At 41.0% G+C, this 17,034-nt stretch overlaps 1 protein-coding gene across 2 annotated transcripts in view; it reads right to left on the reverse strand.

Moving 5' to 3' along the window:
• Positions 1-2,209: 2,209 nt before the first annotated feature.
• LOC134586379 (antileukoproteinase-like) overlaps positions 2,210-17,034 on the reverse strand; it is a 46,174-nt gene continuing 31,349 nt past the window's right edge. The window contains exons 3-7 of one of the 2 annotated variants that reach the window (XM_063441859.1): positions 12,674-12,820; positions 11,715-11,870; positions 9,086-9,241; positions 4,137-4,283; positions 2,210-2,395 (exon numbers count right to left, since the gene is read on the reverse strand). In XM_063441859.1, coding sequence (XP_063297929.1) covers positions 4,138-4,283; positions 9,086-9,241; positions 11,715-11,870; positions 12,674-12,820 — 605 coding nt within the window. In that variant the 3' untranslated portion in view covers positions 2,210-2,395; position 4,137. The remainder of the gene's footprint in view (positions 2,396-4,136; positions 4,284-9,085; positions 9,242-11,714; positions 11,871-12,673; positions 12,821-17,034) is intronic. The other variant, XM_063441860.1, reaches the window with a different exon arrangement.

A 17,034-nucleotide genomic window follows, 5' to 3' on the forward strand; every position in this document is an offset into this window, starting at 1 on the left:
TGAACCTTAAACAATCAGGGATACGTTCTGATCTATCTGATTAATAAATCCTTCGAGAACACTTTATTCACCTTTCATGTTCAGCTAGCTTTGGATTGTATCGCTTGGAGATTGGGTTTCCTTTGTCTTTATATGGGTGAAGCGCTATATAAATGGGTAACCAAAGTGTGAAATACCAGGTGATGGAAACCAGAGAGATCAAAAAAATACCTTCTGTGTTATCAATTTCACAACAATTCTTAACAGGGGTTTCCTAAAAACATAAACATAAAAATCCAAACATAGTGCAAACTGTAATGCTAAAACATATGATATAGAATTTTCCACAAACTGCCCACTCACACTTTTAGGAGCTAGAGGGGTATAGCTCAATAGAAGCACTTTCAGAGTCCGTAGAGGCGACTCTTATCCCTTCTTTTATCGCTTCCTTTCTTGTATTCTGGAAAGTATAAGGGAGAATACCTCTGGTGCAATAACGTAAGTACACTTTATATATTTATAAAGGGAAAAAGGGTACTTACAGACCCAGAGCCATCCGTATCGGCTCTGATCCAATAGCATATGTGGATTAAGAACCACACTCCTTTAAGAATAGCAGGACAAATGCCCAAAGTGTGTATCAAAAATGTAAACTTTATTGACTATATAAACAATTTAGTACAATAAAAATATAAATATATATATAAAAACACACTATTAGGCATAAAAAGTCCAGTAATATAAGAGTCCTTTGCTCACACAGTTTCCAGAACGCGTTTCGCCGTGACGGCTTCCTCAGCTGGATGTGCAAAAAGTCTGTTTCCTTCTTGTACTGGTTCCTGCTGTACCGGCTCCAGAACTCCGCGTTCTGGAGTTGTGCAAAAAGTCTGTTTCCTTCTTGTACTGGTTCCTGCTATTTGTACCCCTCCAGTGTGACAGAAGCTTCTGTTCCAGGGCCTTTTGGAGAGGCTTGAAGGCCATCCTCTTACCCACAGACTATGGACCTGGTCCCAGGAGAACCTGAAAGGGACTTGTGACGGTAGCAATCGATTTACAAACTGTGCATTGGTAGTTTGACAACTCTGTAGCGCCCTCTGCTGACTGAATACAAATGGATATATTTACATAATGCTGGTATGTAAATTAGTGCAATTAAATAGGTAATTAAATGTATATATTGCTGCTTTTTTGTGCCTGAAAAAGTTACTTGTATTATACAGTTAATGTATTAATTATAATTGCTCGTTTTTCAATGTTCTGTATATTTATATTTAAAATAGTTGTCACACCATGTTTAAGGACAAGTCACCAAAGGCTAGTCTTTGTCCAAAAAATAAATAAATAAAATAATAATAATAAAAGAAAAGGAAAATAAAATAGTATTGTGTGTTAGCTTGATTGAGAACTGTGTGTCCTTTCTGGGTTGTTTTGGGATTCCAGAGGGAACAATACTTGTCTAGAAAGACAGAGCTGCAGCCTGGTCAAGTGGAAGAGTTCCTCAAAGACCCCAGTTAAGCTTTGGTGACTGAGTCTGAAGAGCTCCAGAGTCCCTGGTAGCAGAGAGGAAGCTGACCTGGCGAAGGTACTTAGTCGGAGTACGGGAGCTCTGTCACAGTCAGTACCTTGAGTCACAAGGTGCGGAAATGGGGATGGACTGTGACACAGGAAATATCTAATATTTAATTAGGGTATATGAAATAGACACCATCTCATCCTGTAAATAAAGTGCCCCAATCCTGCTCTAATTACAGTCTAAGAGGAACGCCAAGTCCTCAGTGATCAATCAAGGTTCCTAGGGTGTAAATATTGCTGAATCCCAAAAGAGGAACCCAAAGGAAATATCCTAATGAATAAAACACTGTATCTTTAATAATATGAATTATGTGCGGCCCTGGACGGATGGCTTGCTGTGTGCATGATCGGCTCTGGGTTACAATCTTGCAGCTAATTTACTCGAACTCTTTAAAAACAAGAGGCGGAGAGGAAGAATGACAAACTACAAGCTGAATGTATTTGTTTTATAAGGTCGTTCAGTTTGTGGGAAAGCCCAGAAGGTAATATTTTTATGCAGAGAATATAGGAGACTACTTTTCTAACCATGAAGAAGTCCATGATGGTGTGGAAGTGTGTGGGGTGGTGGAGAGCAGTTAAATGTTATATCTGTTTGTATCTAATATCCCATTATGTGCTGTCTGTAATCCCACACAGAAAGCAGGGTCTCACAATGGAGTGATGATATTTCTATTTATTGGAATCAGTTACATCAAGTGACAGTAATTAGCAATGATTGGACGGGAATTGGTGGGACACAGTCCATCCCAAGCGGAGAGATAGTAGGACGGATCACGAGGCGTGCCATCAGTGTGCTATGTGCTATGCAGCGTCCGTCACTCGTTACCGGATAGAGATTCGTTTTCTGTTGGAAGAAAAGCCAAAGTATTGGTTAATTTATTATAAAATCATTTATTAATACGGTGATAAAACCAAACTGATCTTACAAATCACGCAGCCTTCATCATTCCAGCTTGTGTTACTGACATTTATAGGACCTCACACCTTCTGTAGATCACATATATTCTAACATTGCCTCCCACACTCTCTGAATCTCTGGGAATGGCTCAGTGTGATGGACCACTGACAATGAATGCCTGAACCCCTCCTACTGATTGCCCAGCACCCCAAATCATCTACTGATAGACATAGCACCCCAAATAATCTACTGATAGACATAGCGCCCCAAATAATCTACTGATAGACATAGCGCCCCAAATCATCTACTGATAGACATAGCGCCCCAAATCATCTACTGATAGACATAGCGCCCCAAATCATCTACTGATAGACATAGCGCCCCAAATCATCTACTGATAGACATAGCGCCCCAAATAATCTACTGATAGACATAGCACCCCAAATAATCTACTGATAGACATAGCACCCCAAATAATCTACTGATAGACATAGCACCCCAAATAATCTACTGATAGACATAGCGCCCCAAATCATCTACTGATAGACATAGCGCCCCAAATCATCTACTGATAGACATAGCGCCCCAAATCATCTACTGATAGACATAGCGCCCCAAATCATCTACTGATAGACATAGCGCCCCAAATAATCTACTGATAGACATAGCACCCCAAATAATCTACTGATAGACATAGCACCCCAAATCATCTACTGATTGCATAGCACCCCAAATCATCTACTGATAGACATAGCGCCCCAAATCATCTACTGATAGACATAGCGCCCCAAATCATCTACTGATAGACATAGCGCCCCAAATCATCTACTGATAGACATAGCGCCCCAAATAATCTACTGATAGACATAGCACCCCAAATAATCTACTGATAGACATAGCACCCCAAATCATCTACTGATTGCATAGCACCCCAAATAATCTACTGATTGCCCAGCACCCCAAATCATCTACTGATTGCATAGCACCCCAAATCATCTACTGATTGCATAGCACCCCAAATAATCTACTGATAGACATAGCACCCCAAATCATCTACTGATAGACATAGCGCCCCAAATCATCTACTGATAGACATAGCGCCCCAAATCATCTACTGATTGCATAGCACCCCAAATAATCTACTGATAGACATAGCGCCCCAAATCATCTACTGATAGACATAGCACCCCAAATAATCTACTGATAGACATAGCACCCCAAATAATCTACTGATAGACATAGCACCCCAAATCATCTACTGATAGACATAGCACCCCAAATCATCTACTGATAGACATGGCACCCCAAATAATCTACTGATAGACATAGCACCCCAAATCATCTACTGATAGACATAGCGCCCCAAATCATCTACTGATAGACATAGCACCCCAAATAATCTACTGATAGACATAGCACCCCAAATCATCTACTGATAGACATAGCAGCCAAAATCTTCTACTGATTGCACAGCAGCCCAAATTGTCTACTTATGGAAGGGCACCCCAAATCTTTTACTAATGGACTTAGCACCCCAAATCTTTTACTAATGGACTTAGCACCCCAAATCTTTTACTAATGGACTTAGCACCCCATATCTTCCACTGATTATTGTATAATATCCCCCTATCTGTCCTATCTCCAGGGCTGTGACGGATATTTACCCTCTGATTAGGACATTCCTCACCTTAGACATCTCTGCAATTTAATTGACACATATCGTAACAGCATTTCTTATTTCCAGGGCAGTCTCTATCCGAATTACAATTACCGGGGGGAAAGGGTACCAGGCACTTCATGAAGATTTGCCGTACACGACACACGCCAGGCTTTTCTGTAAGAGTTAAACAACATAGTTCAATACAAATCATAATGGGTTAACAGATAAACAGCATTCACGCATAACTCTTATCACTCTCAGCTCACACTCTCATTACTCCCAGCTCTCTATTATCAATCCCAGTTCTCCCATCAGTAATTCTGGGAATTGTAGACCCAGTTTGGGGAAATTGTTTAATTGTAAACTTTTCATTACTGAAATATAGACAGCTGACACTGGGAAGCAGATAGTTAATTATCCCAAAATAAAATACGATGTTTGTGGTTGGTATTCCAGGTATCTACTACCCTTTCTATATCACTGTTACTGCTCCCACTGGAAGGCTATTCCAGGTATCTACTACCCTTTCTATATCACTGTTACTGCTCCCACTGGAAGGCTATTCCAGGTATCTACCACCCTTTCTATATCACTGTTACTGCTCCCACTGGAAGGCTATTCCAGGTATCTACTACCCTTTCTATATCACTGTTACTGCTCCCACTGGAAGGCTATTCCAGGTATTTACTACCCTTTCTATATCACTGTCACCGCTCCCACTGGAAGGCTATTCCAGGTATTTACTACCCTTTCTATATCACTGTTACTGCTCCCACTGGAAGGCTATTCCAGGTATCTACTACCCTTTCTATATCACTGTTACTACTCCCACTGGAAGGCTATTCCAGGTATCTACTACCCTTTCTATATCACTGTTACTGCTCCCACTGGAAGGCTATTCCAGGTATTTACTACCCTTTCTATATCACTGTTACTGCTCCCACTGGAAGGCTATCCCAGGTATCTACTACCCTTTCTATATCACTGTTACTGCTCCCACTGGAAGGCTATTCCAGGTATCTACTACCCTTTCTATATCACTGTTACTGATCCCACTGGAAGGCTATCCCAGGTATCTACTACCCTTTCTATATCACTGTTACTGATCCCACTGGAAGGCTATCCCATGTATCTACTACCCTTTCTATATCACTGTTACTGCTCCCACTGGAAGGCTATTCCAGGTATCTACTACCCTTTCTATATCACTGTTACTGCTCCCACTGGAAGGCTATTCCAGGTATCTACTACCCTTTCTATATCACTGTTACTGCTCCCACTGGAAGGCTATCCCATGTATCTACTACCCTTTCTATATCACTGTTACTGCTCCCACTGGAAGGCTATTCCAGGTATCTACTACCCTTTCTATATCACTGTTACTGCTCCCACTGGAAGGCTATCCCATGTATCTACTACCCTTTCTATATCACTGTTACTGCTCCCACTGGAAGGCTATTCCAGGTATCTATCTACCCTTTCTATATCACTGTTACTGCTCCCACTGGAAGGCTATTCCAGGTATCTACTACCCTTTCTATATCACTGTTACTGCTCCCACTGGAAGGCTATTCCAGGTATCTACTACCCTTTCTATATCACTGTTACTGCTCCCACTGGAAGGCTATTCCAGGTATCTACTACCCTTTCTATATCACTGTTACTGCTCCCACTGGAAGGCTATTCCAGGTATCTACTACCCTTTCTATATAACTGTTACTGCTCCCACTGGAAGGCTATTCCAGGTATCTACTACCCTTCCTATATCACTGTTACTGCTTCCACTGGAAGGCTATTCCAGGTATCTACTACCCTTCCTATATCACTGTTACTGTTTCCACTGGAAGGCTATTTCAGGTATCTACTACTCTTTCTATATCCCTGTTACTGCTCCCACTGGAAGGCTATTCCAGGTATGTACTTCCCTTTCTATATCACTGTTACTGCTCCCACTGGAAGGCTATTTCAGGTATCCACTACTCTTTCTATATCACTGTTACTGCTCCCACTGGAACCCAGTGTACCCAGTAAGTGTGTCATAAGCCAGTGTACCCAGTAAGTGTTCCATTACCCAGTGTACCCAGTAAGTGTGTCATTAGCCCAGTGTACCCAGTAAGTGTGCCATTAGCCCAGTGTACCCAGTAAGTGTGCCATTAGCCCAGTGTACCCAGTAAGTGTGCCATTAGCCCAGTGTACCCATTAAGTGTGCCACTAGCCGTGTGTACCCAGTAAGTGTGCCACTAGCCGTGTGTACCCAGTAAGTGTGCCACTAGCCGTGTGTACCCAGTAAGTGTGCCACTAGCCGTGTGTACCCAGTAAGTGTGCCATTAGCCGTGTGTACCCAGTAACTGTGCCATTACCCAGTGTACCCAGTAAGTGTGCCATTACCCAGTGTACCCAGTAGGTTTGCCATTACCCAGTGTACCCAGTAGGTTTGCCATTACCCAGTGTACCCAGTAGGTTTGCCATTACCCAGTGTACCCAGTAAGTGTGACATTAGCCCAGTTTACCCAGTAAGTGTGCCGTTAGCCTAGTGTACCCAGTAAGTGTGTCATTAACCCAGTGTACCCAGTAAGTGTGCCGTTAGCCAAGTGTACCCAGTAAGTGTGCCATTAGCCTAGTGTACCCAGTAAGTGTGCCATTACCCAGTGTACCCAGTAGGTGTCTTATTAGCCCAGTGTACCCAGTAAGTGTGCCATTACCCAGTGTACCCAGTAAGTGTGCCATTACCCAGTGTACCCAGTAAGTGTGCCATTACCCAGTGTACCCAGTAAGCGTGCCGTTAGCCCAGTGTACCCAGTAAGTGTACCGTTATCCCAGTGTACCCAGTAAGTGTTCGGTTAATCCAGTGTACCCATTAAGTGTGCCATTACCCAGTGTACCCAGTAAGTGTGCCATTAGCCAAGTGTACCCAGTAAGTGTGCCGTTACCCAGTGTACCCAGTAAGTGTGCCATTAGCCAAGTGTACCCAGTAAGTGTGCCATTAGCACAGTGTACCCAGTAAATGTGCCATTAGCACAGTGTACCCAGTAAATGTGCCATTAGCACAGTGTACCCAGTAAATGTGTCATTACCCAGTGTACGCAGTAACTGTGCCATTACCCAGTGTACCCAGTAAGTGTGTCATTAGCCCAGTGTACCCAGTAAGTATGACATTACCCAGTGTACCCAGTAAGTGTGTCATTAGCCCAGTGTACCCATTAAGTGTGCCACTAGCCGTGTGTACCCAGTAAGTGTGCCGTTAGCCTAGTGTACCCATTAAGTGTGCCATTAGCCTAGTGTACCCAGTAAGTGTGCCATTACCCAGTGTACCCAGTAAGTGTGCCATTAGCCCAGTGTACCCAGTAAGTGTACCGTTAGCCCAGTGTACCCAGTAAGTGTACCGTTAGCCCAGTGTACCCAGTAAGTGTACCGTTAGCCCAGTGTACCCATTAAGTGTTCGGTTAATCAAGTGTACCCAGTAAGTGTGCCATTAGCCAAGTGTACCCAGTAAGTGTGCCATTAGCACAGTGTACCCAGTAAGTGTGCCATTAGCACAGTGTACCCAGTAAGTGTGCCATTAGCCTAGTATACCCAGTAAGTGTGCCGTTAGCCTAGTGTACCCATTAAGTGTGCCATTAGCCTAGTGTACCCAGTAAGTGTGTCATTAACCCAGTGTACCCAGTAAGTGTACCGTTAGCCAAGTGTACCCAGTAAGTGTGCCGTTAGCCTAGTGTACCCAGTAAGTGTGCCGTTAGCCTAGTGTACCCAGTAAGTGTGCCATTAGCCTAGTGTACCCAGTAAGTGTGCCATTACCCAGTGTACCCAGTAAGTGTACCGTTAGCCCAGTGTACCCATTAAGTGTTCGGTTAATCAAGTGTACCCAGTAAGTGTGCCATTAGCCAAGTGTACCCAGTAAGTGTGCCATTAGCACAGTGTACCCAGTAAGTGTACCGTTAGCCTAGTGTACCCAGTAAGTGTGCCGTTAGCCTAGTGTACCCAGTAAGTGTGCCGTTAGCCTAGTGTACCCAGTAAGTGTGCCGTTAGCCTAGTGTACCCATTAAGTGTGCCATTAGCCTAGTGTACCCAGTAAGTGTGCCATTACCCAGTGTACCCAGTAAGTGTGCCATTAGCCCAGTGTATCCAGTAAGCGTGCCATTAGCCCAGTGTACCCAGTAAGTGTACCGTTAGCCCAGTGTACCCAGTAAGTGTTCGGTTAATCCAGTGTACCCAGTAAGTGTGCCATTAGCCCAGTGTACCCAGTAAATGTGTCATTACCCAGTGTACCCAGTAAGTGTGTCATTACCCAGTGTACCCAGTAAGTGTGCCATTAGCCCAGTGTACCCAGTAAATGTGTCATTACCCAGTGTACCCAGTAAGTGTGTCATTATCCAGTGTACCCAATATGTGTGCCATTAGCAGTGCACCCAGTAAGTGTGTCATTACACAGTGTACCCAGCAAGTGTGTTTTTAGCTCAGTGTACCCAGTAAGTGTGGCATTACCCAGTGTACCCGGTAAATGTGCCATTACCCAGTGTACCCAGTAAGTATGTCATTAACCCAGTGTACCCAGCAAGTGTGTTATTAGCTCAGTGTACCCAGTAAGTGTGCCGTTACCCAGTGTACCCAGTAAGTGTGCCATTACCCAGTGTATCCAGTAAGCGTGCCATTACCCAGTGTACCCAGTAAGTGTACCATTCACCCAGTGTACCCAGTAAGTGTACCATTCACCCAGTGTACCCAGTAAGTGTGCCATTCACCCAGTGTACCCAGTAAGTGTACCATTCACCCAGTGTACCCAGTAAGTGTGCCATTCACCCAGTGTACCCAGTAAGTGTGCCATTCACCCAGTGTACCCAGTAAGTGTACCATTCACCCAGTGTACCCAGTAAGTGTACCATTCACCCAGTGTACCCAGTAAGTGTACCATTCACCCAGTGTACCCAGTAAGTGTGCCGTTACATGTCTGGATAGCCAGTGCTGCTCCTTGGATTTACCTTTCAATGCCGGTACACACTGCAAGCGGTTTTTAGATTTAGACAGACAGCATTTCTCGTTCTTCTTGCAATCCGCGTCAGTGCTGCAGAGGGGTTTATCTAGTGATATAATGCAAGATATCTCCTCGTTGCTGATTGGACAGAAGCCGGCGTGCTCTGTAGAGAAGGACACGGAATACTTTATTCTAACACATAATATATCGAGGACATACCTGTGTTATTATAACACCCATCATCCTCTGCCCAGTGTAGTACATCGCAGAGTTTGGTCAAATTATTATATAACGGAAAACGATACGGCGACCGTCAGAAAACACCTGTCCATATAGTATCCATGTCAGAGAGACAAAAGGAAAATGGCTTCCAGTAACTTGTCCTAAATCCTGATTTACTCTGTATTAACTTCCCAGGTGTTTAATATTATATTTATTTAATCCTGTATCTAACAAATTCTATATATTTTATAAATCCACCCCTCTTTATCCTGGAACTGGACTCCCTGTCAATCATTGTTATAGGCTCCGCCCATTACACCTGGCAGTCAGAGAGCAGACAGAGAGAAGGAGAAATGAAACAATATTTCTAATTCTCCTCTTCATTTGCATCGTGTGCCCTGGCTGTGCCTTGTCTGAGCTGGATTGTAGTGTCATTTGCTAAATGTTTTAGGTAAATTTAAAAGAAAATGGAGAATCGTATTAAGAAAAGATTCGCACAAGTTCTAGGTAATTTACGGTGTTTTATTAAATGGTGTAAATTCAAAGAAAGTCACAATGTCCCTTTAACTGGCTTTATTCACAGGACCAGAATGCTGATATATTGTGGGAAATTTACTGAACTCCAAACGGCCAAATTCAGGTCAAATCTTCCTGACACTATAGAATCCTTCAGTGCCCCCCTCCCTCGTGATGTCCCCCGGCGCTGGGTCAGGGTCCGTCCACACTCCTCCCCCAACGACATCAGCCGGCTGGGGAGACTTAATGCGCATGGGCAGCAATGGACGGGCTCGCATAATAATCTCCCTATAGGAAAGCATTATTCAATTATTTCCCAAAAGTGCAATAAATACCACTGCAGGGGACATGTGACATTGCACCCAGGACACTTCAATGTGCTGACGTGCCTACAGTGTCCCTTTAAAACTGCAAATTTGGTTTTTATTTAGTTTAATTCTGGGAAACGTTCAGAGCTTATCCCCTAAATGTCTTAATTTAAGAAATCAGTCAAAAAAAATTCACATTGTTAAAAAGTTATTTTTCCTTAAAATATAAATCCCCTTTGCATTATCAGTTTAGTTAGTAAAAAAGTGTCTGTCAAATTGTGTCTGAATTAATGTATACATTTGTGACGAGACCAATCTCGCCACATTGCATTGGAGGAGCCTGGTGCCTCTGGACTATGGCCCTGGGAGATTATGCCCTTTAAAAACAGTATTCGGCCATACCAGAGTGTATGTCACTCATTCTGGCCCTTTAAATAATGTTGGGGAAGGTTTGGCACTCTTTATATGGCACTTCGGATGCAGCTGAAGTGCCAAAGTCGTCGAAGTGGCCGAAGTGGCCGCCATTCGACAAAGGAACACGTGGCGGCGGCCATTTTAATTTAGTCAAACGCGGTCAGCGGTGTATGCTAAAGAATCTGTGGAACTGAAATCGGCTACGCAAATACACGAACACCGCTGACCCTTACCGTCGCCTCCACTTCGACACTTCGGTAAAAGTTGAAGTACGTTCGACAATTCGAACATCCTGTTTTAATGTGCTATTTGCACGAACGGACCTGTTCGTGCCTTAGAAGGGGACTTAGCCATTTTTCTACAGGAAATTGACCGACCGCACAGCCCAAATCTATGGAACTGTTTTGGGCAGGAAAATGTGCTTGCGGTCGGTCATAAAGGACTTCTGGCTATCTTTTTATCCACTGGAGGGATTGGTATGATTTTTGAGAGTGTTTATGTTTAAAGTATGCTGAGTTTAAATATGTAATTTTTATGGAGATTGGATGTATGGCTTTAAATTTACAGGGTATGTGGAAAAATCGTATTTTTACTGTCTGTGATAATGATGTTAAACCATTGTGTAACATAATTGTATCACAGGCAGAGGGGGGGATTTTGTGTGTGCTGGGAGTGTCTTCTGTAATGTACGTATATGATGATTATTTTAAAACACCCTGTGGGTGGTCCTACTTAATGGAAACTGTCATAAAAGAAGGTTCTTTTGGTGCCATTAAACAGACCACTGCTTGACCCTCAACACGGAGCCCTGTCTCGTCTTTGGGGGTATTCACTGTATGCTGTTAGAGACTGATTGCCAGGAGTGTAAGCGGATTGTCTGTTTTTCCTTGTTCGTCTGCTAGCAGCTTTTAGTGAGGTTCCAGCTCGGGAGTCGGCGTGCTATTTTGTATCCGGTTCGAGAGTTTGGTGTTCTGCAGTAGCTGTGCTTGTATCTCTGGAAGGGGAAGATCTCCTAAACGGCGGTTTAACCCTTTTATGCCTGGGGGTGCCGTTACAACATTTATTTAATAGATCCAGGGACTCTGCATGATTTTTGTCAGGATGGTAATTTCTGAATTTGGGGAATAAATGAAGCCGTTGTGTAAATCAATAAACAGCTTTATCTAATAATATTACCTTTTATTGGCGTTACACATCTCCCACCGCAACACTTCATTAGTCCAGAACAGTCCTTGTCGCTCTGGCATTTTGGTTTGGGAAACGGTTTGACTAAGGATTCTTCAGAAGCCGCCACATTGTCTGACTTCTTAGAAGGACAAAATCCAGATTTCACTGTAACCGAGATCGTCTGTTAGTATCTCATACACAAATACACAGTATAAACAATATAAAACTTGGAGATTATCTATGGAACCTTATAACTTGTCTGAGGCGCCCAAATCATTCAATGTCTGGACTTTAGTTCTAAACTTGAGAGAACCACCTAACTCAGAACTCAACTTAACATTGATGGAAACGTGTTTCAAATGATTTAATATTTTGAAAATTATTTGAATTTTTTGATCATTTTTGATATATTGATATTTTTTTTTACACATGATATATCTTGACAGTTTAATACAAAAAAATAATAATTTGAAACGCTTATCCAACATTATTAAATGGAGGCCAATATTGGTAAGATATCAAGGAAGTTAGTGAGTGGTGTTTGCCAACCTTTCTGCAGGTGGACCTTCTTCTGGTGGAGTTGGGGAGTTGATAAAGTTCTGGCACTAGAGCTGGTGTTTGAATTGCCTATTGCGGGGTATAGTTGAGGTCAAGCAGTTATTGGGGGCAGTGATATATAACATGGAGCCATTCTTGCTGGATTTTCACCGGCATCCTTGGTGTTTATTTGCCGTGATTTGGTTTGCTTCTGCAATCATAGCCGGCAATAGACATTTTATTTCTTATTGGAAGGTACTTTGGTGGGCTTGGTGTAGAAAGACAAGTGTTTCACCCACTATCACAAATCTGTCTTAGTTTTTTTTTTTTGTCATAAATGGTGACACTTAGTGATGTAACTGATTGCCCTGGGGAATCCTCACATGCCCTGACTCAGTTATCCACAGGGGGCAGCATGGAGCCAGACTCACCAGTCCCTGTTGAGGTACACCTACGGCTACAGCCACAGCAACATCTGTCGGTTCCTTGGCATTGTTCATCTGTATGGCAGTTACTGGGCAAAGCGATAACGCGTATACATATGGAGGCATCATAGTAACGACAGGAGTCCAGCTTATCTGTAGGATGAGAGCAGGTTATTCAGACAGTAAATACAAACATTCAAAGATAAATTCCATATTCAGTAAATAGAACATTTTATAATGTATTTCTCTTCTTATCTTGGGTTCCAGAATGGACACCTGCAGGATTATCCACTAAACAGCGGATATTAAAGGCAATTCTCATATTTACTAAAACCAAATCCAGCCCGAGCGATCTGCAGCAATCGCCCGGATGCATTCGGTGTCTGGATTATAATCAGTATTTCACACCCAAATCCTGCACTAATTATAGGACCCGGAAGATTCACAATATTACTAAAATTCACAGCCAACTGCATCCGGCAGAATTCAGACTTCCTTATTTTTCTGTAAATAGGTGGATACTGGACAATTCTATTGGGGCTGAATATATAAGAAGGAATTACTATAGATCCAGATAATCTAACAATGATAAAAAATATAGTGGGAATTCCAAGAACTGACGATTTATCCCATTTTTGCTGGGCTGTTAAAACTAAGAATTTTTACATTGAGCTATTTGTGCCTAAATGGTAAAATTCCCACTTTTTGAACATATTTACGCTAATAAACGCACAAAAACAATCAGTTACACCCTAAACTGAGGATTGGAAAAATTGATAAAACATTTTGCAAATTTCAAGATGAAAAAAATTACAAAGTTTGGGAATTTCTGACTTTAAATAAAAATTTCGGTTTAGAATTTTGAAATTAATTTCCATTGTTAAGGCAATCTGTTGTAGTTTATTATTCCAATAATTGCCAGTTAATTTATTTTAACAAATCACCCACTATGTGGTTTTAATTGCGTTTAGATTGTTTGCAATATGGTAAAGTCAGTAAAAAAAGTATTTAAAAAAAATAGTAATAAAATGAAATATTATAAAATTACGTAACAGCTATTAAGTAACTGCATCTCAACGCTTGGCCTACACATTTCCCCCCCCCCCCCCCCCCGACACATGAACATAAAACACATAACATCAGCACTACAAAAATAATAAATGAAACTGCGTGGTATCGTTACACCGATACATTATACTGTAATAGACGCGGAAACCGAACTCTTGGTTGGTTTTGGATCAATTCATTATTTTTCGATTTTCAGATTATCCAAAATTCGGAAAATATCGATTTGGATAAACCAAATTTCGTAACTTCTTTTATTTTTGGAAACACATCATTCGCTATAGGTAATGAATGAAGGTGTCAGTCACAGAGTTACCAAGGAAAGTACCAAACGGTTTAGCAGATAACTCCATTATTTGGTAGTTGGTGTCCTTATGGCAATCCCACGTAAGCAAAACAGCGGAAAGATAAACATTAAGAAAACCCATCCCTTCATTTTAATATTTCAGCTGTTTAGTAGATAACACCTTGATTTAGTATCCTTATCTGTGATTACATGGTCTATTTAAGGATACCAAATTAGAGAGCTATCTACTAAACAGCTGAAAGATCAAACCTAGAAAATAGCTGGTTTTCCTAAATGTAATCTTTCAGTTTAGTAGATAAATCTCTGATTTGCTTTTCTTCTGTGGGATATTTATGGATACCGAATTAGCGATCGATCTACTAAACAGCTTACAAATCTAAATTACAAGCCATTTCCTTAATATTGCAGCTTGGCAGAACTCCCTAATTTGGAATCATTTTCAAAACAAATGGATCAGAAACATTTAGTTTCAGTTTGGAAATTGGTTTAGTCCAAGAGGACATAGTCTTAAATTAGAGGGACAAAGGTTTAAAAATAATATCAGGAAGTATTACTTTACTGAGAGGGTAGTGGATACATGGAATAGCCTTCCAGCTGAAGTGGTAGAGGTTAACACAGTAAATGAGTTTAAGCATGTGTGGGATAGGCATAAGGCTATCCTAACTATAAGATAAGGCCAGGGACTAATGAAAGTATTTAGAAAACTGGGCAGACTAGATGGGCCGAATGGTTCTTATCTGCCGTCACATTCTATGTTTCTAAAATTGCTGAATTCGGACAATGAAATGAATTGCACATCCCTAATCATTCATACAAATGTAATTCCTGAATATTATCTCTTAGCAGTCCTTCAACTAATTTCCTAACCACAGACATAACATTGAACAGAGTGTTGCCACAATTAAATAAATTCATTATAAACAAAGCCCCAGGGCTACATGGTATTCACCCATGAGTACCTAGGGAGCTTAGTGTAGAAATATTTTTCATATCGCTGTTTTTAATATTTCAGGATTCTATGCTTTCAGGAATAGAATCAGAGGATTGGAAAAAAGCAGATGTGGTGCCTATATTTAAAAATGTTTCAAAAGCTCAACCCGGAAACTACAAACTTGTGAACTTGACTTAAGTGGTTGTGAAATAATTTGAAGGTCTGTTAAGGGATAATATTCAAGAATTCATTTTGAACAGTAATACCATTAGCAGGGATCAATATGGTTTTATGAAAGACAGGTCATTCCAAACTAATTAAATTGTGTTCTATGAAGAATTTAGTAGAAATATAGACTGTGGTGTTCTAATGGATGTGATTGATTTGGATTTTGCTAAGACATTTCATACAGTTCCACACAAAAGGTTACTGTATAAAATAAAAGTAGTTGGTTTATATGGAAACTTGTGTTATTGGATAGGACACTTGCTTAAAGATACAGTACAGAGAGTAGTTGTAAATGGAAGTGGCCAAGTTCATGGAGTGAAATGGATTGACTCAGGGTTTTATCCTGGGTCTATTACTCTTTAATTTGTTTACAAATGATCTTGTGTCAGGGTTGGTATGAAAATAAAGTGTGAGCCGGATATAACGTTACTGCAGAAGGATTTGGACATATTCTGGGACTGGGCAGCCAGGGGGCAGATGAGAGTTAATGAAGATAAACATAAATTAGTGCATTTCTGATGTGGAATACACACGTGATTTATATCCTATATGAAACTGAGTTAGGGAAAAGAATAGATGAAACGGCAGCAGTTGTTAAGGCCAGTAAGGTATTGTCAAGCATAAAAAGATGTAATAATTCTAATATTCTATGTCTATGTAAATCAATGATAAAACCCCTCCTTAACTATACGGTACACTTTTGGGCACCTGATGTAAAGAAGAATGTTATGGAACTACAAAGAGTGTTCAGATGGGCTACAAAATGTATTATGGAAATTGAAGATTTTAGTTATGAAGAAAGCCTAAGAAAACTTAAACTGTTATTTACTTTAAAAAGTTAAGTCAGAATAGATATGATAATATTATATAAATATAAACAAAGCTATTACAAATAGGTCTCTTTTAACCTGTACATTCATAGGACTAGATAGGCTAAGAGGTCACCCATTTAAACTTTAATTAAGAAGATTTCACCTATAAGAGGAATTCTCTGTTTAAAATGTTTATTCAAGGACTTAGTGGGTGGAGCGATGACGTGACGACAACGCACGCCGGTCACGTCCCGTGGGTGGTGAGGGGGAAAGCCGTGAAAAGCCGCGAGATACCTGGAGCTGGGTGTCCATGGCGGCAGACAAACAAACAACGATCCGATAGCACAGGAGAATTTTTGTAGCTGGCTAGAAGCTGAGAAGTGAAATTTGAACTAATACTGGAGCTAGCAGAAGTGGAGGAAAAAACGAGCACAAACTAAACTTAACACTCTTCGCAGGAACAGCAAACCAAAAGCGACAGCACAAAAGATTGCAAACACAGCAGAACGCAAGTACAAAAGACCAGTATTTTGCAATGTGTATATACCTATAATTAAATGTAACTGTCTATAACTGCCTGCTGATAAATTTATGCTGACATAAAGAGGGATGAAAGATTTTAGTGAAGGGGAGGTAAAGCTCCTGTGTATACACATACAATCCACATGCGCTCTCAGCGTTTGAAAAACTCCTCCTACAAGAGCACCGCATTTGTGGAACGACCTCCCGCACAAATTAAAATCTTCCCTAAGCTTAAAGTCCTTTAAGAGATCCCTCTCTACATACCTCAAAACAGAATGCACCTGTCATGGTTGATTATATATTTCCTACCTGTTCTATGTTAAATGTTGTATATATTGTGCATTAATATTGTTTTTGTATTTTATTGTACAATAACTGTAACAATGCAATGATTTGTGGACCCAGGACATACTTGAAAACGAGAGAAATCTCAATGTATCTTTCCTGGTAAAATATTTTATAAAAAAATAAATAAAATATATGGAGTAAATTGAGCAATCTC

Source organism: Pelobates fuscus, chromosome 2 (assembly GCF_036172605.1).
Source record: "Pelobates fuscus isolate aPelFus1 chromosome 2, aPelFus1.pri, whole genome shotgun sequence".
NCBI classification, from domain to species: Eukaryota; Metazoa; Chordata; class Amphibia; order Anura; family Pelobatidae; genus Pelobates; species Pelobates fuscus.